The 24,116-nt window shown below is 45.1% G+C and overlaps 1 protein-coding gene across 1 annotated transcript in view; it reads right to left on the bottom strand.

The window, feature by feature from the left end:
- HPX (hemopexin) overlaps window positions 1-24,116 on the bottom strand; it is a 42,186-nt gene that overhangs the window by 9,463 nt on the left and 8,607 nt on the right. The window contains exons 2-7 of the mRNA XM_077451298.1: window positions 7,685-7,755; window positions 6,539-6,616; window positions 4,775-4,917; window positions 3,928-4,081; window positions 847-1,062; window positions 535-651 (exon numbers count right to left, since the gene is read on the bottom strand). Coding sequence (XP_077307424.1) covers window positions 535-651; window positions 847-1,062; window positions 3,928-4,081; window positions 4,775-4,917; window positions 6,539-6,616; window positions 7,685-7,755 — 779 coding nt within the window. The remainder of the gene's footprint in view (window positions 1-534; window positions 652-846; window positions 1,063-3,927; window positions 4,082-4,774; window positions 4,918-6,538; window positions 6,617-7,684; window positions 7,756-24,116) is intronic.

Here is a 24,116-nt window from a genome sequence, read left to right on the forward strand (position 1 = left end):
ACCTCTAGAGAGCCACACCCACTAAAGGAGATGAGACCTCTAGTGATCTACACCCACTAAGGACCGGAGACCTCAAGTGATGTATGCCCACTGAGGACCGGAGATCTCTAGTGATCTATGCCCACTGAGGACCTCTAGTGATCTATGCCCACTGAGGACCTCTAGTGATCTATGCCCACTGAGGACCTCTAGTGATCTATGCCTACTGAGGACCAGAGACCTCTAGTGATCTATGCCCACTGAAGACAGGAGACCTCTAATGATCTACACCCGCTAAGGAGAGAAGACCTTTAGTGCTCTACTCCCAGTAAGGAGAGAAGACCTTTAGTGATCTACTCCCAGTAAGTGATCTAATCTCATTCAGGACAGAGAACCTGTTGATCTACACTCACTCAGGACAGAAGACCTCTACAAATGTTCAGAGCTAGGTACCATAAGCAATGCACTCCCACTCAGACAGAAGATGTCTAATGATCCAGGATGAAGGATATTTAATGATCTACTGACACCCAGCACAGGTAAGAGAGATCTCACCTCGGAAGGCGTATGTTCGGGACTTGTCATCTGAGCTTAAAGCTTCGAACGCACGATTGCTGCAGCGATTTACGAGGGACATATGGGTAGCATTCTGCCGGGCAGTATGTGCATGTCCTGTTGGAAGAGAAGTGGAGAAGAGGTGAGAGGTGCCATCTTGGTGAGGGTCATGACTCTCTGTACTGTCTGTTTACTTTAGCAGCTGATAGAACTACATTATTCAGAGCTGGTCCGTGGAGAGCCTGGCATAAAAGAAAAGGACAGGTTTAAACAAGATAACTTTGGATCCTCTTAATCTCCTCCTCATCTCACCTCTGCCAGGGCACCGCACAAAATAGTCTCGCGTGTCCAATGGTCGGGGAGATAGCCGCTCTCCAGTCACTGGATCAAATCTGGTGAAGTTGATGCCATTGAAGCAGTAATATTTCTCCATCCATCTGACAGCCGCTGTACAAGGTCCCACATTGGCCCAGGTCTTCTGCTTCACAGCCGGGTCCACGTTAGAGCTGTATACATAGACCTTGCCATCTGGGCAAGAGGCAAAAGAAAACGTCAGTGTCACTCCCGACACTGATAAATATACACTATCCCATTACTGAGGAAGAAACTAAAATGTGACAGATAATAATTACAGTTGACTACATAAAATGTTTGTCCATCCAAAAATGGAAATTAGTTACAGGTGTAGCCCACTAGACCTTCTTACTGGGTGTCCAGCTTGTCCTTGCATTCCCTCTTGTCTTTTTTTATGTCTTTAACACTCCCAACAGCAAAATCTCCCTGCCAAAATTCCTGACTTTGTTCTTGTCTACCTGGCAGATTTGTGTATCTCTGCCTACTTGTTCTTTAAGTTATGAAATAAAAAGTTCAGTAGAGATAGTCGGAACCCTGTATAATGAGCACAGCAGATGTAAAGACCTGAAAATTCAGTGCAGGGATGGTGAGAACCCCTCATAATGGGCACAGCAGGTGTACAGACCCGGGAACTCAGCAGTGGGATGGTGGGAACTCCTCATAAAGGACATAGCAGGTGTACAGACCTAAGAACTCAGCATAGTGATGGCAGGAACCCCTCATAATGGGCACAGCAGGTGAACAGACCCAGAAACTCAGCGCAGGGATGGTGGGAACCCCTCATAATGGGCACAGCAGGTGAAAAGACCCAGAAACTCAGCGCAGGGATGGTGGGAACCCCTCATAATGGGCACAGCAGGTGAACAGACCCAGAAACTCAGCGCAGGGATGGTGGGAACCCCTCATAATGGGCACAGCAGGTGAAAAGACCCAGAAACTCAGCACAGGGATGGTGGGAACCACTCATAATGGGCACAGCAGGTGAAAAGACCCAGAAACTCAAAATATACAAGATTATACAAAATTGATCACATCTGATGTACTGGTGGCCGATCTCATTTCTTGTGACCCGAACAAGTCAGGAAAGTACAAATACCCCCCAAATGACCCCTTTTTGGAAAGTAGACATTCCAAGGTATTTAGTAAGAGGCATAGTGAGCTTTTTGATGTTGTAATTTTTTCCCCACAATTCTTTGCAAAATTAAGATTTTTTATTTTTTGAATTTTTTTCCACAAATTTGTCATTGTAATAGGTTATTTTTCTCACGTGGCATGTGTATACCACAAATGACACCCCCAAAAAAATTCTGCTCCTCCTTCTGAGTATTACAATACCACATGTGTGGGGCTTTTTCACAGCCTGGCCACATAGAGAGACCCAACATGCAGGGAGCGCCGTCACGTGTTCTAGGAGCATAAATTACACATATAACTTGTTGACTACCTATTACACTTTTGAAGGCCCTGGAGCACCAGGACAATGACACGTGACACTGATGACAGATGGCACTGATACGTGGCAATGATGACACTTATACGTGGCACTGATGACACGTGGCACTGATGACAGATGCACTAATATGTGGCACTGATGACAGATGGCACTTATACGTGGAACTGATGACACGTGGCACTAATACGTGGTACTGATGACAGATGGCACTAATACTTGCAACTGATGACAGATGGCACTAATACGTGGCACTAATACGTGGCACCGATGACAGATGGCACTAATATGTGGCACTGATGACGCGTGACACTGATGACAGATGGCACTGATAAGTGGCATTGATGACACGTGACACTGACAACAGATGGCACGTGACACTGACAGGTGGCACTGAGGACAAATGGCACTGACACGTGGCACTGATGACAGATGGCACTAATATGTGGCACTGATGACAGATGGCACTATGTGGCACTGATGACACGTGGCACTGATGACAGATGGCACTTATACGTGGCACTGATGACAGATGGCACTGGGGACAAATGGCACTGACAACAGGTGGCACTGGGGACAGATAGCACTAACAGGTGGCACTGGGGACAGATAGCACTAACAGGTGGCACTGGGGACAGATAGCACTAACAGGTGGCACTGGGGCAGGTAGCACTGGGGAGGATGGCACTGGGACGGATGGTACTGTGGCGGATGGCACTGGGGGAGGATGGCACTGGGCGAGGATGGCACTTTTTTTTACTTTTTTTATTTTTTACTTTTTTTTCACTTACGGCCGCTGCAGCCGTTTATCTCTCCCCTCTCACACGCTGTCTGTGTGAGGAGGGAGAGCGGCGCTGAAAGATGATCTCATATGTTTACATATGAGATCATCTCTCATTGGATAGGCCGATCGCGCTGTAAACGGCTGCTGTGATTTGCCGTTTACAGCGATCTGTGTTTGCCTGTCTCCGGGGGACACGGCAAACACAAAACTTCCCTGATGCGTGCCCGTGGCGGCACGCATCACGGAAGTAAACACGAGGACGTCCAGTGATGTCCTCTCGGACGAGAGCGCCCGCTCTATAGCCGTCATTGGGCTATAGGGCGGGCGGGAAGTGGTAATTTTCCTGACGGAAAAACTTTCTATCGGAAATTCCGTTCATGTGTATGCAATTCCAACGCGCAAAAACTCAGGCATGCTCAGATTCAACTACGAGACGGAAGCTATTGGCTACTGGGTATTGAACTTCCTTTTTCTAGTCCCGTCATACGTGTTATATGTCACCGCGTTCTTGACAGTTGGAATTTGGTGTGACCGCGTGTAGGCAAGACAGCTTGAGCGGAATTCCGTTGGTATTCCGACGGGAAAACCATCAGACCTTTTTCCAACCATAATTTCCGATCGCGTATACACGGCATAAGGATCACCAGGTGAAAATAAAAGGCAAAAAGGCCTAAAAAAGGAAAACTCATGCAGCCACCACATCTAGTGACTGGTAAGCTGCAATATATGACATTTTTGTTTTCGGGTTTAGATACACTTAAAAAATCATCTATAAACCTCAACTGCTTCACATGGTCGTTCTCACCTTTGAAAAATAAGACACTGTCCGTCCTGCATTCCCCCTTGTGACATTCTACCGCAGCATCCAGATCGTCCGGAATTCCTGGAAACTCCTCACTAATGAGCCGCGGAAAGCCAGCCACCAGTTTCCCTTCGAAGTAACTCCAAACCTTTGAGCCCTGCAGGACACCAAGAGGAGCACCAACATATTGGGGGGGATCAGAAAGAAAGCTTGAGGGTAGAATGTGTGACATCTCCATGATACTGCCACACCCCCTTATCAGGAAGTCTTCAGGGATTGGAGGGGCTGAACTGCACCACAAACCGTGGATGGTGTGTGGAAGGGTAAGAACCCCTGATGGCTTTTTATATCGGTCTCTGTCCCCGCTGAGGAGATCCACACTCTCTAACTGTTCTAAAAGCTGAGGTTTAATGTGCTTATATTTGACCTTTCCTGGTTCCTAGGTTTTAGCTAGAAATAAACAATCTTTATATTTAAAAAAAAAAAAAAAAACTGAATGGATGTCAAATGCATTTGCCCAACTATAATGAATTATTCCCATATTTTGTCTAATATAATTATTTCCAATGATTGTAAGCGCCATCTAGTGGCTATCTAGTACAGTATTGTCCTGAAATAGCTCAATCAGGGAAATACCCCATTATGGCCACTGGATGGAGTATAATTATTATAGGATCCAAGATGAATATAAACCGGTATGTGAAGGGGCAGTATATCAGGGATCAATGTGCCAGACTTGTCCCTGGGGTGGGGAGTCAGATTGTGGTATGTAGAGAGAGAAGTGATGAGTTCTAGAGTGAGTTTCGTAGCATAAAGGCTGTGCGTAGTGTGCTGCATTGTCCGAGCTCACCTTAAACAGGTAAATTCTTTGATGCTCCAGAGGGTGCTCTTGGTTGTGGTTGCGAAATGCGGCATCTATAGGTCCAGTCAAGCTCTGCCAGGTCTCGTTTATCCGCTTTGCAGGACCATGAAATCCCAACCACACAAAGTCATCTGCGGGAAATTTGACACGTTACATAATGCACAAACCTTGAAAAAAAAAAAATAAATAAATAAATAATAATAAAAAATATATATATATATATATATATATATATATATATATATATATATATATATATATATATATATATATATATATATATATATATATATATATATATATATGCAGCAAGTAGTATAAAAATAAATCAGTCCAGTTACTGTAGATTTCAATACTAAAACAACGCTCAAAATAAAATATAGTCCAAAGTAAAACCATATAATAAAAGTATTTTTATGTGCAGTAAAGGTGATGATAGTGATTCAATCAGCATTGCAGGGTGATAATGGTGTTTATTCCAAGTGCTGCTAAAATGCCATCCACCAGATTTTCATAGGATTTCACTACATGTAACATATCCCCTTAGGGGGTTAAACTCACCAGACAAAGCTGATAACAGCGCCTTTAAGGAGGTATTCCCTCACTAGGTTACCACATATTCATTATCATCCACTAGGGTCCAGCTGTCAAATGTGCTCCATAAACATCATAAAATATAAAGACAAACTGCACATAGCGTAATTCTGTTTTATTTTTCAACGTTAGTCACACAAGTTAAAAGACCCCCCCTAAAGCTATCTGCGTACATTAATCAAGAACTAGTTCAGCATTTGAAAAAAAATTAGTGTTCCATCACCATTTCCTATCATCCAGCGCGTCAGCATGTGTCTCCCTGCTGACGCTGACGCACACTTCCGGGGCCTGGTTAGTGGTGAAACGCAATCGTCACTTCTGGGAACGTCGTGTAGGCCACGCCTTGACGCGTTTCGTCACTTCTGACTTCAACAGAGGGCGTCCATTTTATGACGCTTATGGAGCACATTTGACAGCTGGACCCTAGTGGATGATAATGAATATGTGGTAACCTAGTGAGGGAATACCTCCTTAAAGGCGCTGTTATCAGCTTTGTCTGGTGAGTTTAACCCCCTAAGGGGATGTGTTACATGTAGTGAAATCCTATGAAAATCTGGTGGATGGCATTTTAGCAGCACTTGGAATAAACACCATTATCACCATGCAACGCTGATTGAATCACTATCATCACCTTTACTGCACATAAAAAGACTTTTATTATATGGTTTTACTTTGGACTATATTTTATTTTGAGCGTTGTTTTAGTATTGAAATCTACAGTAACTGGACTGATTTATTTTTATACTACTTGCTGCATAATTCTCTTATTCTTTTTAAACAGCTGCTCTTCTGTCACCCTCTGTTTATTTTACAATAACTGGAGGGGATACGTGCATACGATATATATTTTTTAGTATTATTGGTGGGCTGCATCTGGCGCTGAGCGGTGCATTATAGGCCTTTTAAAATGCACCTTTTTGTTTAGATATATATATATATATATGTATATATATATAAATTTTCTTTCATTTCAATAGCTCCACAGTCCTTCAGCAGGAATGCTAACTGAATTTCACTTTACCCAGCTGATCTGATAGACAGCTCTGAGATCCCCATTCTACTCCTTGCTCATACTGTACATTCTGAGCCCTCCATTGTACTACACAGAGCACATCTCATGAACAGAAATCCGGACATTGATTGGTGCTAGTCGGTTACCTCTGAAATAATACATGACTCCTTTATCATCCAGTGCCATGGCACCAAATCCTTCATCCGTGCAACGGTCGGCCAAACCTAGGGAAGGACACAGAGAGTCAACAGTGAGGCCTAAGGTTGCATGTTTATGTTTATGTAACCACAATCTAAATACAATGTAATAATGATCTTCCCATGCTGTGCCGTAGACTCTTACATGAACCCCAAATGATCCAACTGAAACTCCAAATGATTCAGCATACATTGGTAGAATAAAATAGTGCATGTGATGTTCACCAATTTCCCCTCACCTTGTGTACAGGAGAGGTCACAGCTGAATATATTGATTCCCAAAATGTATATAGTGCCAACCTATTCCATAGAGCAGTACAGAGAAGGCGGAACCCCTTAAAAAAAGCTCTCCAGGGGATAGACATAGTAGGACCAGTGTGGTCAGATGCCAGTTAACCTATCGGAATGTTTCAGGTAGGAAACCAACAAACAAGGGGGGTGGTACAAACACCATGCCGATAATGTCCTGGGTTTCAGTAAAACTGAGGACCCCAGCACTGTAAGGTAAGAGTGATAGGCTGGCCATACATCCATTGACTTTTTCAAAATGATTGCCCGATGCTTTCCAGGATCAAACACTTCAAAGGCTCAGCCCTTCCTTCTCTGAGCTGGCCCTCTCAGCTGTTGGCTAATTGCCAGCTCCCATCTCTCCACAGTCACTCAGCTGTTGATGATATCCTGCTCATCAGTCCTGCCTACTTAAGCCTTCCAATCCAGAGGAGCTCTGCCTTCACCTTGGTCAACATCACAGAAACTATCTCATGCAATCCTGTACAAGACATGCTTTGCTGACATCATTTCTGGCTCCATTGATCCCTGACTTCTGGCTTGGCTGACTATCCATTCCGGTTACTGAACTTTGGCTATGATTTGACTACGTTTGTTCTTTTTACTTTTATTATTAAACAAGTGTGATTTCACTTTACTTCTGTCTTGGCCTGATTTCATGGTTTCTGACAACACTTTAAGGTCTATGTATAAAAAAAAAAAACTTGCTTAAGGTGGAGGCAATTCATGTACAGCAAACGTACAGCAAAGTCACACAACACTGAAAATTCATGTCTACCCTCCCAGTATGAAGGCAATGGGACTTACCTGTGACGTTGTGGGTGGGGTCAGGAGAAGAAAACAAGTTAGTCCCGGTGTCATTGTGCCGGCCTTTTAATCTGGAATGAAAAGGTGATGTTATGGTTGGGTCATAATTGTATTGTGCACTTTCTACATTCTTGAAGGGGTCTACACATGGTATTTATTTTATTTACATTTTTCAATAGAGTGGTGAAGGTTTAGAACTCCTGTTGGGTTTTTACTTCTATTCTGGACTCCATTACAAAGATTTCCTCCCACTTCCTGTAATGGTGACAATGGTTTTAGTGGGAAGTGATGTAAAATCTGCAACAGGGACATGACAGCAATAAAAATCTGACAGGGGTTCCAATCTTCCTCTGCTTTACTTAAACAAAATATTTCTGTCTGTGCTGCTATTGGAGAGATCCCTTCATTTCCTGTCTGGTAAAAAAAAATTCAGTATAGGAAGCAAGGGGAAATCTCCCCAATGGTGGCTATAGACATTTTGAGCATTGCCCCGGATGACGTCAGATGTGACAAAACGGAACCGGAAGCCATTTTCTCATTATTTGCAATTCAAAAGCTCTTTTACGGTATTTTAAATGTTAGTACATTAAAAATAGTCTTAATAAAATTGCATTTATGATTTTGTGTTTGGCTTTTTGCTGTCCTTTCCTGTATGTATTTGAAGGATGGAGGGGTGATCATAGACATCAATGCCATCTATTGGTACATCTATTGATTTCTGTCATATCTAGCCATGCATGGACCACCTAAGAGGGAATGCCTGTGAAATTATAACACTCATGCTTGTTTGACTTCTCTTTAATTAGAGGATCATTCTCATTTGAAGGATCTGGTAAGCACATATTCATGATATCTGGTGGAGTTTCTACTACTATCATTGGATTCTCTTGCTCTCAAGATTCCCATAGTGTGGATGTGGTCACGTTCTTTTTCTTCCAGACACTTATTACTTTGTTCACTTTGGACTCCATTAGTATTTCACATTTTATTGTGATTTTTTTTTTTTTTATGTGATGTTGATATCTTTTTCACTATTTGGAAAATTTGTGCTACACAGTTTAGATGTAATATGAATTAGTGCAACGGTTTGTTCTGAAGAAATCCAGAACTAAACGAATTGTACGTGTCTAGTTCTAACTAGACATGTGCAATTCATTTAGTTCCGGATTTCTGTAATGAATTTGGACAAATTTGTTAATTCGGAAATATCCGAATTTCTGAATTTTCTAAATTTCAGAATTTCCGAAATTCAGAATTTTGAAAATTCAAAAATTCGGAAATTTGGCTGTTAGTGAATGTAATGAAAACGAATTTATCCAAAGTTACAAATTATTTGAAATAACAAATTCCTTATCTAAACAAAAGGAAAGGGACAAATTAATAATAAATAACAATAATATTATTGTAATTGTTATTGTAATAATAATTATTATTATTATTTATTATTAATTTGTTTGGTTCCATTTTTTTAGATGTGGCATTCATTATTTCCGATAATTCATAACTTCAGATAAATTTGTATTCGTTATGTTCACTAAAAGCCAAATTTGAAAGGCTATTCTAATATCTATAATTTAATAGCTAGCTATTATTAGTTAGTTATTATTTAGAATTTTTAGATTTCGTTTTGAATTTGGGATTATCTTTATTATTTTCAGATTTTCGAGTTTTTTCAAATTTTCTCATTTCTAATTTCCAAAAATTCAAAAATTCGGAATTCGAACATCCGAAAATTAGATTTTTTTTATAAAATTTTATCATTTTATAATTTATAACAGCTGTGAATCGACGCCAAAACAAGCGTCGCTTTCCGCTAACGCACCCCAGTGTGAAAGAAGTCTTATGTAAGTGACATATCATAGGTTCAATCTCAAATAATGTTAAGCTTCTATAGGAAAAGTTACAATATTCATCAACACATGGATATTACAGCAAACGTTAGAAAACATCGACTACTATATTTATTGGTGTATAACACGCACTTTTTTCCCCTAAAAGTCAGGGGAAAATCGTGGGTGCATGTTATACGCTGATCCCCCGCTGATTGTGAGTTTCTCAGGGCTTTCGGCCATTCTCGGCAGCTTTCGGAAAGCCGGAAGCCGCCAAGAACGGCCGAAATCTGCCGAAAACAGCTCAAAGCCGCCGAGAACGGCCAGGAGCTACCGAGCGCTGCCGAGAACGGCCGGGAGCTAGTGAACGCCGCCGAGATACACAGGATATCCACTCTGTATCTCAGTGGCGCCATTTTTAAACGGCAAGCCTGCAACGACACTGACAAGGCTGCAAATGACTGACAAGGCTGCAATGCAAGGCTGCAAATGACACTGCCAAGGCTGCAAATGACACTGATAAGGCTGCATTGATGGGCATTTAAAATGTAAGTTTTTTTCCTTAAACTTCCCTCCTAAAAGTTTTCTTCCTTAAAATTCCCTCCTAAACTTGGGGTGCATGTTATACACAAAGTAAAAATGAATAACTTTCAGTTAAATCAGTGAGATTTAATTTAATATGCAGAGATATATTGTAGGGAGCACTGAAGTGTAAAGCACATTTTTGACACTTTTTTATGTCAAAAATAAAGAGTCAGAAAAAAAATGACAGGGGGAATAGGAACACAAAGTAGAATCAAAAAAAAATAGAGAAAGAAGTTCCATATACTCCATCAAGATCCATAGAAGGTATGTATGGGATCACCCGAGGCCCAGGTGAGAAACTCAGCTGAATATCGGAACATTGACCACGAGGTCCAGGTTAGCGAAAACTGCTCTTCTCTATTAGCTTTCAACTAACATCTGTTTAAGGTCTCTGAGTCAACTTTGGTGGACCACTCCCCAAGAGAAGGTATGTTGGTCACCTTCCAAAGGGAAGGTATGACCATTCTAGCTGCGGATAAGAAATGTCTAAGGACGTTTTTTTTATGGATTTGAAGGATCCAGGAAGTATTGAAAGTAGAGCTATTTCAGGTGACGGTTGTATGGAGGTCACCATCAATTTGTAGTAAAGGTCCAAGATATGCTGCCAGAAGGATCTGATAAAGGGGCAGTCCCACCATATGTTGATCACAGTACCCTTGGAGGAACCACATCGCTAACAAGAATCTGGTGTGGAGTGCTTGAAATGGTGCATTTCTTGGTGTTTAGTAACTAAAGAAAGTTTATGGGTTAAGGTGAAACATTTCAGCCAATCAGGTGGTGGAGGATAGAATGATGGAGCTCAAGTTCCCAGACCTGGGCCTAAGAAGGTAGATCTGGAAATGACGCAGACAAGAGCAAATAGTATAGTTGGGAGACTACGTGTAGCAGGGGGTCGCCTTGTAGAAGCAGAGATACCAATTCCGTTGGTTTAGCTTATAGCTCTGAAGGGGAGGGTCTACACTCTTTAAAAAAATAAAAAAAGTGAACAGCTGTATGTGGCTGTACTCAGGTAAAGGCCAATACTTTTGTATAATTCCAGCTGTGGACACTGGATGTCCTACACACATCCACAAGAAATTCACGCAAGGCTGTACATTGTCACTATATTTTACATTGTCACCGAAGCACTTCTCCGTTATTTCATTCCCCCATTTTTTTATGTTTTTTGCACAGCATGATGAACTTTAACTCCCAATTAGTAGGGTGTAGTTTCTGCTATTCCTTAAGGACTGGTATAGGTCCACAATATATAGGGTTGAGGTGCACTACTGCTGACTGCTGCCCTTCTGCTGCAGTAGTCCTTTATCAGTATAGGGACTGAGGTACAGTCTGCTAATCATTCACAACCTACTAGTTCCACAAAGGTCCTTATAAGGACTGGTAAGGTCTAGGGTACTACAGTACATAGGGTTGGGTGAGGTACAGTCTGCTATTCCTTAAGGACTGGTATAGGTCCACAATTTATATAGGGTTGAGGTGCACTACTGCTGACTGCTGCCCTTCTGTTGCAGTAGTCATTTATCAGTATAAGGACTGAGGTACAGTCTGCTAATCATTCACAACCTACTTGTTCCACAAAGGTCCTTATAAGGACTGGTAAGGTCTAGGGTACTACAGTACATAGGGTTGAGTGAGGTACAGTCTGCTATTCCTTAAGGACTGGTCTAGGTCCACAATTTATATAGGGTTGAGGTGCACTACTGCTGACTGCTGCCCTTCTGCTGCAGTAGTCCTTTATCAGTATAGGGACTGAGGTACAGTCTGCTAATCATTCACAACCTACTAGTTCCACAAAGGTCCTTATAAGGACTGGTAAGGTCTAGGGTACTACAGTACATAGGGTTGGATGAGGTACAGTCTGCTATTCCTTAAGGACTGGTATAGGTCCACAATTTATATAGGGTTGAGGTGCACTACTGCTGACTGCTGCCCTTCTGCTGCAGTAGTCCTTTATCAGTATAAGGACTGAGGTACAGTCTGCTAATCATTCACAACCTACTTGTTCCACAAAGGTCCTTATAAGGACTGGTAAGGTCTAGGGTACTACAGTACATAGGGTTGAGTGAGGTACAGTCTGCTATTCCTTAAGGACTGGTATAGGTCCACAAATTATATAGGGTTGAGGTGCACTACTGCTGACTGCTGCCCTTCTGCTGCAGTAGTCCTTTATGAGTATAGGGACTGAGGTACAGTCTGCTAATCATTCACAACCTACTAGTTCCACAAAGGTCCTTATAAGGACTGGTAAGGTCTAGGGTACTACAGTACATATGGTTGAGTGAGGTACAGTCTGCTATTCCTTAAGGACTGGTATAGGTCCACAATACATAGGGTTGAGGTGCACTACTGCTGACTGCTGCCCTTCTGCTGCAGTAGTCCTTTATCAGTATAGGGACCGAGGTACAGTCTGCTAATCATTCACAACCTACTAGTTCCACAAAGGTCCTTATAGGGACTGGTAAGGTCTAGGGTACTACAGTATATAGGGTTGAGTGAGGTACAGTCTGCTAATCCTCAAGGACTGGTATATCACGGTGCTGGTGTCTAGGGATGAGCTTCGTGCTCGTCCGTTCGGCGAAGTCCGAACATTTTGGTCCGTTCGCGCCAAATTCGTGTGGCGCTCACGGCCCACAATGCACTGCGATGGCGCAGTGCATTGCTGGCTCATGATTGGCCAAGCATGCACTGTGACCCCGCATGCTTGCCCAATCGCAGCGCCAGCAGCGAGGAGAGCCATGATTGGCCACAGGCAGGATGCCTGTGGCCAATCATAGCTCAGGCTGTGTAGTGCACGCCCCACACTATATAAGGCCGCCAGCGCGGCGGCCTTGTGTAGTGTGTTGGCGTCTGAAGCAGTGGGTGTTCTGTGTACCTTCAACACAGTACACACCGATAATTTTCGGCCGATGTTCGATCTTGCTGTTGTGTAGTGGTTATTGTCTGCGTGCCCTGACCGCAGTATACACCTCTATATTCACCTCACCTATATAGCCAGTTATCTATCTTTTATAATAGAGCTTGCAGTCAGTAGTGTTAGGAGATAGTGCGTGCTGTCTGCGTGCTCTGTACCCAGTACATACCGCTTTATCCACCTACATAGCTGTTCTCTATTTGAGCCCACTTGCCATCTGCAGGAGTTATTGGAAGTTGTGTGTGCCTCCAACACAGCACAGTATACATCTGTATATACCCCTTTATCTCTGGTGTTGTATAATAAAGGCATCTGCAGGAGTTAGTGGGTGTTCTGTGTACCTTCAACACAGTACACACCGATCGCTTTCGGACGATTTTCGATCTTGCTGTTGTGTAGTGGTTGTTGTCTGCGTGCCCTGACCGCAGTATACACCACTATATTCACCTCACCTATATAGCTAGTGATCTATCTTTTATAATAGAGCTTGCAGTCAGTAGTGCTAGGAGCTAGTGCGTGCTGTCTGCGTGCTCTGTACCCAGTACATACCGCTATATCCAGCTACATAGCTGTTCTCTATTTGAGCCCACTTGCCATCTGCAGGAGTTATTGGAAGTTGTGTGTGCCTCCAGCACAGCACAGTATACATCTGTGTATACCCCTTTATCTCTGGTGTTCTATAATAAAGGCATCTGCAGGAGTTAGTGGGTGTTCTGTGTACCTTCAACACAGTACACACCGATCGCTTTCGGACGATTTTCGATCTTGCTGTTGTGTAGTGGTTGTTGTCTGCGTGCCCTGACCGCAGTATACACCACTATATTCACCTCACCTATATAGCTAGTGATCTATCTTTTATAATAGAGCTTGCAGTCAGTAGTGCTAGGAGCTAGTGCGTGCTGTCTGCGTGCTCTGTACCCAGTACATACCGCTATATCCAGCTACATAGCTGTTCTCTATTTGAGCCCACTTGCCATCTGCAGGAGTTATTGGAAGTTGTGTGTGCCTCCAGCACAGCACAGTATACATCTGTATATACCCCTTTATCTCTGGTGTTCTATAATAAAGGCATCTGCAGGAGTTAGTGGGTGTTGTGTGCCTCTAGCACAATATTGAGCCGCAACATGCCAATGACTTGGTAGAGTGGATGACCAAGCCCTCTTCATCCTCCTCATCCTCTCTCACCCAGTCTCAGGGTACTAGCAAAGCAGCTGCCAATGCATCGTCTTCCCTCCTCTCAATGTCATCATCAGTGACTCCTTCCCTAGACCCACCACGTCCTCCTGAGGAGTCTCCTGAACTCTTTGAGCACAGTGTTGGGCACATGCTCCAGGAGGATGCCCAGTGTTTTGTGGGCTCTGATGATGACACTCAGCTAGAGGAAGGCAGTAGCGTGAGCGCAGAGAGAGGGGATGCTCAAGAAGGACAGCAATCTGGCAGTCATGTTCCACAAGCTGCAGCATACTGCCAGGTTTGCTACAGCGATGAAGAGGGAGGGGATGATGAGGGCACTGACTCCACGTGGGTGCCTGGAAGGAGAGAGGAGGAGGAGGAGGCACATGTCCAACGAGGCAGGATGCCCTCCGGGGGCCAGCTTAGGGGTAGCACACCGACTGAATCACACCGCAGAGCTCCGCCTGTGCAGGGCGCTGCCTCTGCGCGTTATTCCAAAAGTTCTTTGGTGTGGGCCTTTTTTGAGACGAGTGCATCAGATCGCACCGCTGCTATTTGCAACATATGTCTCAAGCGTATCTCGCGTGGCCAAAACATCAGCCGTTTGGGCACCACATTCTTGATCAGACATATGTTGACCTGCCATGCAGCTCGTTGGCAAGCGTACCTCAAAGACCCACACCAAAGAACAAAGCGGACCTCTCCTTGCTCCTCATCAGCTGGCATCTCCAACCCCACTAGACCTTCAGTCCTCTCTGAAACCTGCTCTGAGAGGAATGAAGGTGTAGAATTAGGTGTGTCACAGCCAAGTGCTTCCGGGAACTCTGCTAGCGGTACACCCACGTCCGATTATAGCAGGCAAATGTCCCTGCCCCAGCTGCTGGACCGGCGAAAGAAGTTCACTTCCAGCCATCCACATGCCCAGCGGTTGAATGCTAGCTTGGCTAAATTGCTAGCACTTCAACTGCTGCCTTTTCAGTTGGTAGACTCGGCCCCCTTCCGTGAGTTTGTACAATGTGCGGTTCCTCAGTGGCAGGTCCCCAAACGCCACTTTTTCTCACGGAAGGCGATTCCGGCTCTCTACCGGCATGTGGAAGGCAATGTCCTTGCCTCGCTGGACAGGGCGGTCAGCGGTAAGGTGCATATTACCGCTGACTCATGGTCCAGCAGGCATGGACAGGGACGTTACCTGTCTTTCACGGCCCATTGGGTCACTCTTCTGGCAGCTGGGAAGGATGCAGGACAAGGTGCAGTAGTGTTGGAGGTTGTTCCGCCACCACGCCTCCAAAATGCTACTATTGGTTGTGACACACCTCTCTCCTCCACCCCCTCCTCTTCTTCTTCCTCCATGGCCTCTTCCAGTGCTCTGTCCTCAGAACGAGCGGTGCTTCGTAGGCGTTCCAGAGGCTACGCAAGTACGCAGGCAAAACGATGCCATGCCGTGCTTGCGCTGGTTTGTTTGGGGGACAGGAGCCACACTGGGGCGGATGTTTTGTCAGCTCTGCAGGGGCAGGCCGAGAGGTGGTTGACGCCACGCCAGCTTAAGCTAGGAATGGTGGTTTGTGACAATGGCACCAACCTCCTCTCCGCCCTCCGACAGGGACAACTGACCCATGTGCCCTGTGTAGCTCACGTCCTTAACCTGGTGGTGCAGCGGTTCTTGGGCAGGTACCCCGGCTTACAGGATGTCCTGAAGCAGGCCAGGAAAGTCTGTGTGCATTTCCGCCGATCATTTAATGCCTGTGCTCGGCTGGCTGAGCTCCAAAAGGAGTTGAACCTGCCCAAGAACCGCCTTATATGTGACATGTCCACCAGATGGAACTCAACGTTGGCCATGCTGCAGCGGCTGCACACGCAGCAGAGGGCCATCAATGAGTACCTGTGTGACTACGGCACCAGGACTGGGTCAGGGGAGCTCCGTTTTTTCTCACCACGCCAGTGGGGCATGATCAGGGATGCATGCACTGTCCTGTCACCGTTTGAGGAGGCCACAAGGATGGTGAGCAGTGACAGTGCATGCATCAGTGACTGTACCTCTTGTCCACCTCTTGGAGCATACGCTGCGTGGAATAATGGACAGGGCACTTGAGGCAGAACAGAGGCAGGAAGAGGAGGACTGCCTTGCCTCTCAAGGCCCCCTTTATCCAGACAGTGTTCCTGCTGTGCCACCCATCACACAGGAAGAGGATGAGGAGGAGGAAGAGGAGGAGGAGGATGATTGTGTCAGCATGGAGGTGAAGGCTGGCACTCAGCATCAGCAGCAGCAGCAGCAGCAGTCTTGTAGGGATGATTTACAGTCCCAAGAAACACGTGGACTTGTACGTGGCTGGGAGGAGGTAGCTGCGGATCATGTTGTCCTTAGTGACCCAGAGGACTCCGGACCGAATGCCTCAGCTAACCTACGCTGCATGGCCTCCCTGATCCTGCAAAGCCTGCGGAAGGATCCTCGTATTCTTCGGATCAAGGAGAGGGACCATTACTGGCTGGACACTCTCCTTGATCCACGGTACAAGGGTAAGGTTGCCGACCTTATCTTGCCATCGCAGAGGGAGCAGAGGATGAGACATCTCCGGGAGGCCTTGCAGAAAGGTCTGTGCAACGCGTTCCCAGAGACTGGGAGGTTACAAACTCCTGGTCCTGGACAACGTGTTGCTGAGGCATCGGTCAGAAGGAGCGGTGGAGAAGGTGGCCGTCTGACTGATGCTTTCAGACAATTTTTTAGTCCGCAGCCCCAAGGTATTATCGGTTCCAGCAACCATCGCCAGCGTCTGATTTACATGGTGCAGGAATACCTAGGGGCAAGGTCAGACTTGGACACCTTTCCCACCGAAAATCCTCTGGCTTACTGGGTCTTGAGGATGGATCACTGGCCAGAGCTTGCACAGTATGCAATTGAGCTACTGGCCTGTCCTACATCCAGCGTTCTTTCGGAACGCACCTTCAGTGCTGCTGGTGGCTTTGTTACCGATCACAGGGTGCGCCTGTCCACCGAATCAGTTGATCGACTGACCTTCATCAAGATGAATCAGTCTTGGATCACCCACAGCTACCAAGCACCTGAAGCTGATGTAACAGAATAATTTGTTTTGAAATATCACATCCCTTCAAGACTGCCTATGCTGATGCTGAGTGACTGTCCTGTTATGTTGATTGTCTATCCTCTTCCTCCTCCGCTGATATGTTGGAAGAACATTTCTGGTTCTGGGTGATGCCATCAGCCCAATTTTTCTGCCCCTGTTTAACAGGGGCGTTTAAGTACAATTTTTGATGCAATGCTTTGCAGCAGGGCTAATTCCTGCAATCAAACAAGAGTATATGGGAGAGGTTGCAGTATCGTGGCACCAGCACCAGTGCCTAAGGCCCAATTTTTCTGCCCCTGTTTAACAGGGGCGTTTAAGTACAATTTTTGATGCAATGCTTTGTAGCAGGGCTAATTCCTGCAATAAAACAAGAGTATATGGCAGAGGTTGCAGTGTGGTGGCACCAACACCAGTGCCTAAGGCCCAATTTTTCTGCCCCTGTTAAACAGGGGCATTTAAGTACAATTTTTGATGCAATGCTTTGCAGCAGGGCTAATTCCTGCAATAAAACTAGAGTATATGGAAGAGGTTGCAGTGTGGCGGCACCAGCACCAGTGCCTAAGGCCCAATTTTTCTGCCCCTGTTTAACAGGGGCGTTTAATTACAATTTTTGATGCAATGCTTTGCAGCAGGGCTAATTCCTGCAATAAACTAGAGTATATGGCAGAGGTTGCAGTGTGGTGGCACCAGCACCAGTGCCTAAGGCCCAATTTTTCTGCCCCTGTTTAACAGGGGCGTTTAAGTACAATTTTTGATGCAATGCTTTGCAGCAGGGCTAATTCCTGCAATTAAACAAGAGTATATGGGAGAGGTTGCAGTGTGGTGGCACCAGCACCTGTGCCTAAGGCCAAATTTTTCTGCCCCTGTTTAACAGGGACATGTAATTACAATTCTTGATATAATATTTCACAGGAGGGCCCCTTCCTGTGCCCACCCAGAGTAACGGTGAGGACTTATAGTGTTGTGGCACCAGCACCACAACCACCAAAGGTCAATTTTTCTACCACTGTTCAACAATGGCATGTAATTACAATTATTGATATAATCGTTCACAGCAGGGCGCTCCAGCGCCCACCAAGAGTCACTTTGAGGGCTTACAATGTTGTGGCAAAACCAACACCTTGTTCCGCCATTTCTGCAGAGCATATAGGGCAGGCCCCTACTTTCAAACATCCAACTTACAAACATCTCCTACTTGCAAACGGAAGGAGACAACAGCAAGTGAGATGAAAAAAGATGGACGACAAAACAAATTATACAGGGGTGATAACCAGGGGTCAAGTCCTGGGAAAAAAAGTGTGGGAACTCCCACCCAAGATCCATTCCCCCACCAAAAAAAAAAAAAAAAGTACGCTCATATGCATATATACTTCAAAGAAAATACAGTACAACATTTATTGTAAAGTGCAAGTTTACAAAAACAAAATAACGTGTCAAACAAAACAATCAACACAATGGGTGATGATCTTTCCCTCGCAGGGAATTTCTACCACAAATACACCCTGTTCCAAATTCTTACACAGCCCAATAGAAAATATCCCACAAACAGGAATAACGTTGTACTTGGCGTTTAAGATTATCAACTTTCCGAGATTTATTATCATCTGCGCTGCGATGTGTGGTCAGCCATTTTGTGACATATGGCAAAGGATCCCATAAATGCACAGGGGGGCCAATGAGACTAATAAACAATAGAGAAGATAGGCGTTCAATGCCAAGCCCACTCCTAATGGGTGACATCACCAAATTCATATATATAATCATACTCCTTTAACAAATAAACTGCAACATTTATAGTACCAGTTTACAAGGACACCTCCAAAATTCACATGCCTTAAATAAATCTAGAACAGATGTAACAAAATAATTTAAGCTGTATGCTATACTAATAAAAAACCACCACAAATGTGTGAAAACGGTTCCCTCGCAGGGGATTGCAATGACTGGGGGCCCCTTCTGCACTATGTCTCTATGCAAGCTACGATATGTGGGGCCCCTTCTGCCGCAAGATGTCCACACATGTGTTGGTCTGTGCAGGGGAGGGAGGTCGGGCATGCTGAGTGTGCCGGCCCGGAGCTCCTCTTCTCAGGCTGCCTGTATTGTTTCTGCAAAGTGGGGCTCAGGCCCCAGGCCACTCACTCATCTGTTCCCATCAATGCAGCCTGATCAGTGCCCATCAAATGGAGCTTTGTCAGTGCCCCCATCAGAGAGCAGGGGTTCCCTTCAGACAGCCCCCCCATCAGAGTGTCCCCATAACAGTGCCCTCATCAGAGAAGCAGGTGTTTTCACGGAGGGGGGAAGTAGCAGAATGGAGGGGGACACAGAGGAAAACTGGAGGGGGGCAGAGAGGAAAACTGGAGGGGGACAGTAGCAGAACAGAGGGGACATTAGCAGAACGGAGGGGACAGCAGAACGGAGGGGGACACGGAGGAAAACTGGTAGGGGTGCAACGGATCAAAAAACTCACGGATCGGATCATTCCTCGGATCAGAGTCATGGATCGGATCATTTTTCGAATCAGCAAATAATTATTGAATTTGCAAAAACCTGTGAAAATGCCACCACCATATAGTACCCACTGCAATATACATCTCCCCCACTGTAATATTGGCTGAGCATGGATGGGTATGTCTGGGTATTGGCAGAGTAAGTATTGGCAGGGTAAGCATTGGCAGGGTATTGCAGAATATTGGCAGGGTAGGTATTGCAGAGTATTGGCAGGGTATGTATTGCAGAGTATTGGCAGGGTATGTATTGCAGAGTAGCGGTGGGGTATTGCAGAGTATTGAAGAATATTGGCAGGGTATTGCAGAGTATTGGCAGGGTATGTATTGCAGAGTATTGCAGGGTATTGGCAGAGTATTGCAGAGTATTGGCAGGGTATGTATTGCAGAGTATTGGCAGGGTATGTATTGCAGAGTATTGGCAGAGTATTGGCAGAGTATTGCAGGGTATTGGCAGAGTATTGCAGAGTATTGGCAGGGTATTGCAGAGTATTGGAAGAGTATTGCAGAGTATTGGCACAGTATTGCAGAGTATTGATAGGGTATTGCAGAGTATTGGCAGGGTATTTATTGGCAGAGTATTGGCAGGGTATTGCAGAGTATTGGCAGGGTATTGCAGAGTATTGGCAGAGTATTGCAGAGTATTGGCAGAGTATTGCAGAGTATTGATAGGGTATTGCAGAGTATTGGCAGGGTGTTGCAGAGTATTGGCAGGGTATGTATTGCAGAGTATTGGCAGGATATTGAAGAGTATTGGCAGGATATTGAAGAGTATTGATAGGGTATTGCAGGGTGTGTATTGGCAGAGTATTGGCAGGGTATTGCAGAGTATTGGCACAGTATTGCAGAGTATTGGCACAGTATTGCAGAGTATTGATGGGGTATTGCAGAGTATTGGCAGGGTATTGAAGAGTATTGGCAGGATATTGAAGAGTATTGATAGGGTATTGCAGGGTGTGTATTGGCAGAGTATTGGCAGGGTATTGCAGAGTATTGGCACAGTATTGCAGAGTATTGGCACAGTATTGCAGAGTATTGATGGGGTATTGCAGAGTATTGATGGGGTATTGCAGAGTATTGGCAGGGTATTGCAGAGTATTGGCAGGGTATTGAAGAGTATTGGCAGAGTATTGGCAGGGTATTGCAGAGTATTGGCAGGGTATTGAAGAGTATTGGCAGGGTATTGAAGAGTATTGGCAGAGTATTGGCAGAGTATTGGCAGAGTATTGAAGAGTATTGGCAGGGTATTGGCAGGGTATGTATTGGCAGAGTATTGTGGAGTATTGACAGGGTATTGCAGAGTATTGGCAGGGTATTTATTGGCAGAGTATTGGCAGGGTATTGCAGAGTATTGTCAGGGTATGTATTGCAGAGTATTGCAGAGTATTGACAGGATATTGAAGAGTATTGGCAGAATATTGAAGAGTATTGATAGGGTATTGCAGGGTGTGTATTGGCAGAGTATTGGCAGGGTATTGCAGAGTATTGGCAGGGTATGTATTGCAGAGTATTGGCAGAGTATTGGCAGAGTATTGGCAGAGTATTGGCAGAGTATTGGCAGGGTATTGCAGAGTATTGGCAGGGTATTTATTGGCAGAGTATTGGTAGGGTATTGCAGAGTATTGATAGGGTATTGCAGGGTGTGTATTGGCAGAGTATTGGCAGGATATTGCAGAGTATTGGCACAGTATTGCAGAGTATTGATGGGGTATTGCAGAGTATTGGCAGGGTATTGCAGAGTATTGGCAGGGTATTGGCAGAGTATTGAAGAGTATTGACAGGGTATTGCAGAGTATTGGCAGGGTATTTATTGGCAGAGTATTGGCAGGGTATTGCAGAGTATTGGCAGGGTATTGAAGAGTATTGGCAGAGTATTGGCAGAGTATTGGCAGAGTATTGGCAGAGTATTGACAGGGTATTGCAGAGTATTGGCAGGGTATTTATTGGCAGAGTATTGGCAGGGTATTGCAGAGTATTGGCACAGTATTGCAGAGTATTGATAGGGTATTGCAGAGTATTGGCAGGGTGTTGCAGAGTATTGGCAGGGTATGTATTGCAGAGTATTGGCAGGATATTGAAGAGTATTGGCAGGGTATTGCAGAGTATTGGCAGGGTATGTATTGGCAGGGTATTGCAGAGTATTGGCAGGGTATTGCAGAGTATTGACAGAGTATCGCAGAGTATTGATAGGGTACTGCAGAGTATTGGCAGGGTATTGCAGAGTATTGGCAGGGTATGTATTGCAGAGTATTGGCAGAGTATTGTGGAGTATTGACAGGGTATTGCAGAGTATTGGCAGGGTATTTATTGGCAGAGTATTGGCAGGGTATTGCAGAGTATTGTCAGGGTATGTATTGCAGAGTATTGCAGAGTATTGACAGGATATTGAAGAGTATTGGCAGAATATTGAAGAGTATTGATAGGGTATTGCAGGGTGTGTATTGGCAGAGTATTGGCAGGGTATGTATTGCAGAGTATTGGCAGGGTATGTATTGCAGAGTATTGGCAGAGTATTGACAGGGTATTGCAGAGTATTGGCAGGGTATGTATTGCAGATTATTGGCGGGGTATTGCAGAGTATTGGTGGGGTATTGCAGAGTATTGGTGGGGTATTGCAGAGTATTGGCGGGGTAGTGCAGAGTATTGATAGGGTAGTGCAGAGTATTGATAGGGTATTGCAGAGTATTGGCAGGGTATTGCAGATTATTGATACTGATAGGGTATTGCAGAGTATTGATAGGGTATTGCAGAGTATTGGCAGGGTATTGCAGAGTATTGATAGGGTATTGCAGAGTATTGATAGGGTATTGCAGAGTATTGATAGGGTACTGCAGAGTATTGGCAGGGTATGTATTGCAGAGTATTGGCGGGTATTGCAGAGTATTGGCGGGGTATTGCAGAGTATTGATGAGTATTGGCGGGGTATTGCAGAGTATTGGCGGGGTATTGCAAAGTATTGGCGGGGTATTGCAGAGTATTGGCGGGGTATTACAGAGTATTGATGAGTATTGGCGGGGTATTGCAGAGTATTGATGAGTATTGGCAGGGTATTGCAGAGTATTGATGAGTATTGGCAGTATGGATGAGTATTGGCAATTTGGCAGGGTATTGCAGAATGCAACTTACTTACACACTACTAGTGACTGACCTCCTGGTATTCTCTTCCCTTCTGTTCTGGGGGGAGAAGAACTAAGTAAACTCACAGTGCAGCGGCTGTTTCCACAGGAGGCACTGGGTAGAGGGGAGCGGGAGGACAGTCCGGCGCGTCACACTGACGGTCTCGTGCCAGTGCGTGCCCACGCCGAAGTCATGTGACCGGTTGCTAGGCAGGGGCCGCTCCGCATCTAGCAACCGGTCACATGACTTCGGCGTGGGCACGCACAGTCACTCGGCGGCTGAGGAGCGGCGCGGACTACGCGCTGCATAGCCTCAGCCGGCCCGGCTCAGATAGCTAATGGGAACGGCGTTCCCGCTGTGGAAATAGTACGGGAACGCCGTTCCCATGCGTTCCCGCAGCACTCGAGCCCTGGTGATAACCCTTCCCTATGTTTTCCAAAAAGCTTAAAAATAGTTTTTTTGACTGGAGCTACACTTTAAAAATGTACCAGTTGAAAATTACAAACAGATTCAACTTAACACAACAAACCTACAAAGTCCCTGTCTTGTTTGCACCGCCTGTATACTGCTGTTCTGAGTATATAGGGCCTGGGGGCCACACGCATTTCCTTTTTTAAATATGGGTACAGGGTTTCCCTTAATATGCGTACAAGACCCAAATAGGCTGGTAATGGGCAGGGAGGGCTACCCATGCCATTTTTCTCAATGATTTTCAACCATATTGCAGGAACCAGATATAACATTAAAACCGCAAGCAGTTTTAAATGGTGTTATTTCCGTTTAATGTCATTTTGTGCAGGGACTGTTCTAAACACGGGAAACACGTGGCACTTCACAGACATACTACAGACACCCCCCAGGCACCATATTTAAAGGAATATTTCACTTTTTTTTTTCACTTTAATCGTCATTAAAATCAGTGCTCCCGCCAAAACGGCCATTTTTAAAAACATTTTAGGCATTGACCCATGTCCCCTGGGGCAGGAGCCAGGTCCCCAAACCCTTTTTAGGACAATATCTTGCATATTAGCCGTTAAAATTAGCACTTTTAATTTCGAACGTTCGAGTCCCATAGACTTCAATGGGGTTCTAACGTTCGCACGAATTTGGGGTCCGTTCGAAAGTTCTGGTGCGAACCGAACAGGGGGGTGTTCGGCTCATCCCTACTGGTGTCAGTGCTTTATGTCACACTGCTGATGTCAGTGCTCTCTATCACGGTGCTGGTGTCAGATC

Source organism: Lithobates pipiens, unplaced genomic scaffold, assembly GCF_037356315.1.
Source record: "Lithobates pipiens isolate NorthernLeopardFrog02 unplaced genomic scaffold, aLitPip1_a1.2 Scaffold_23, whole genome shotgun sequence".
NCBI classification, from domain to species: Eukaryota; Metazoa; Chordata; class Amphibia; order Anura; family Ranidae; genus Lithobates; species Lithobates pipiens.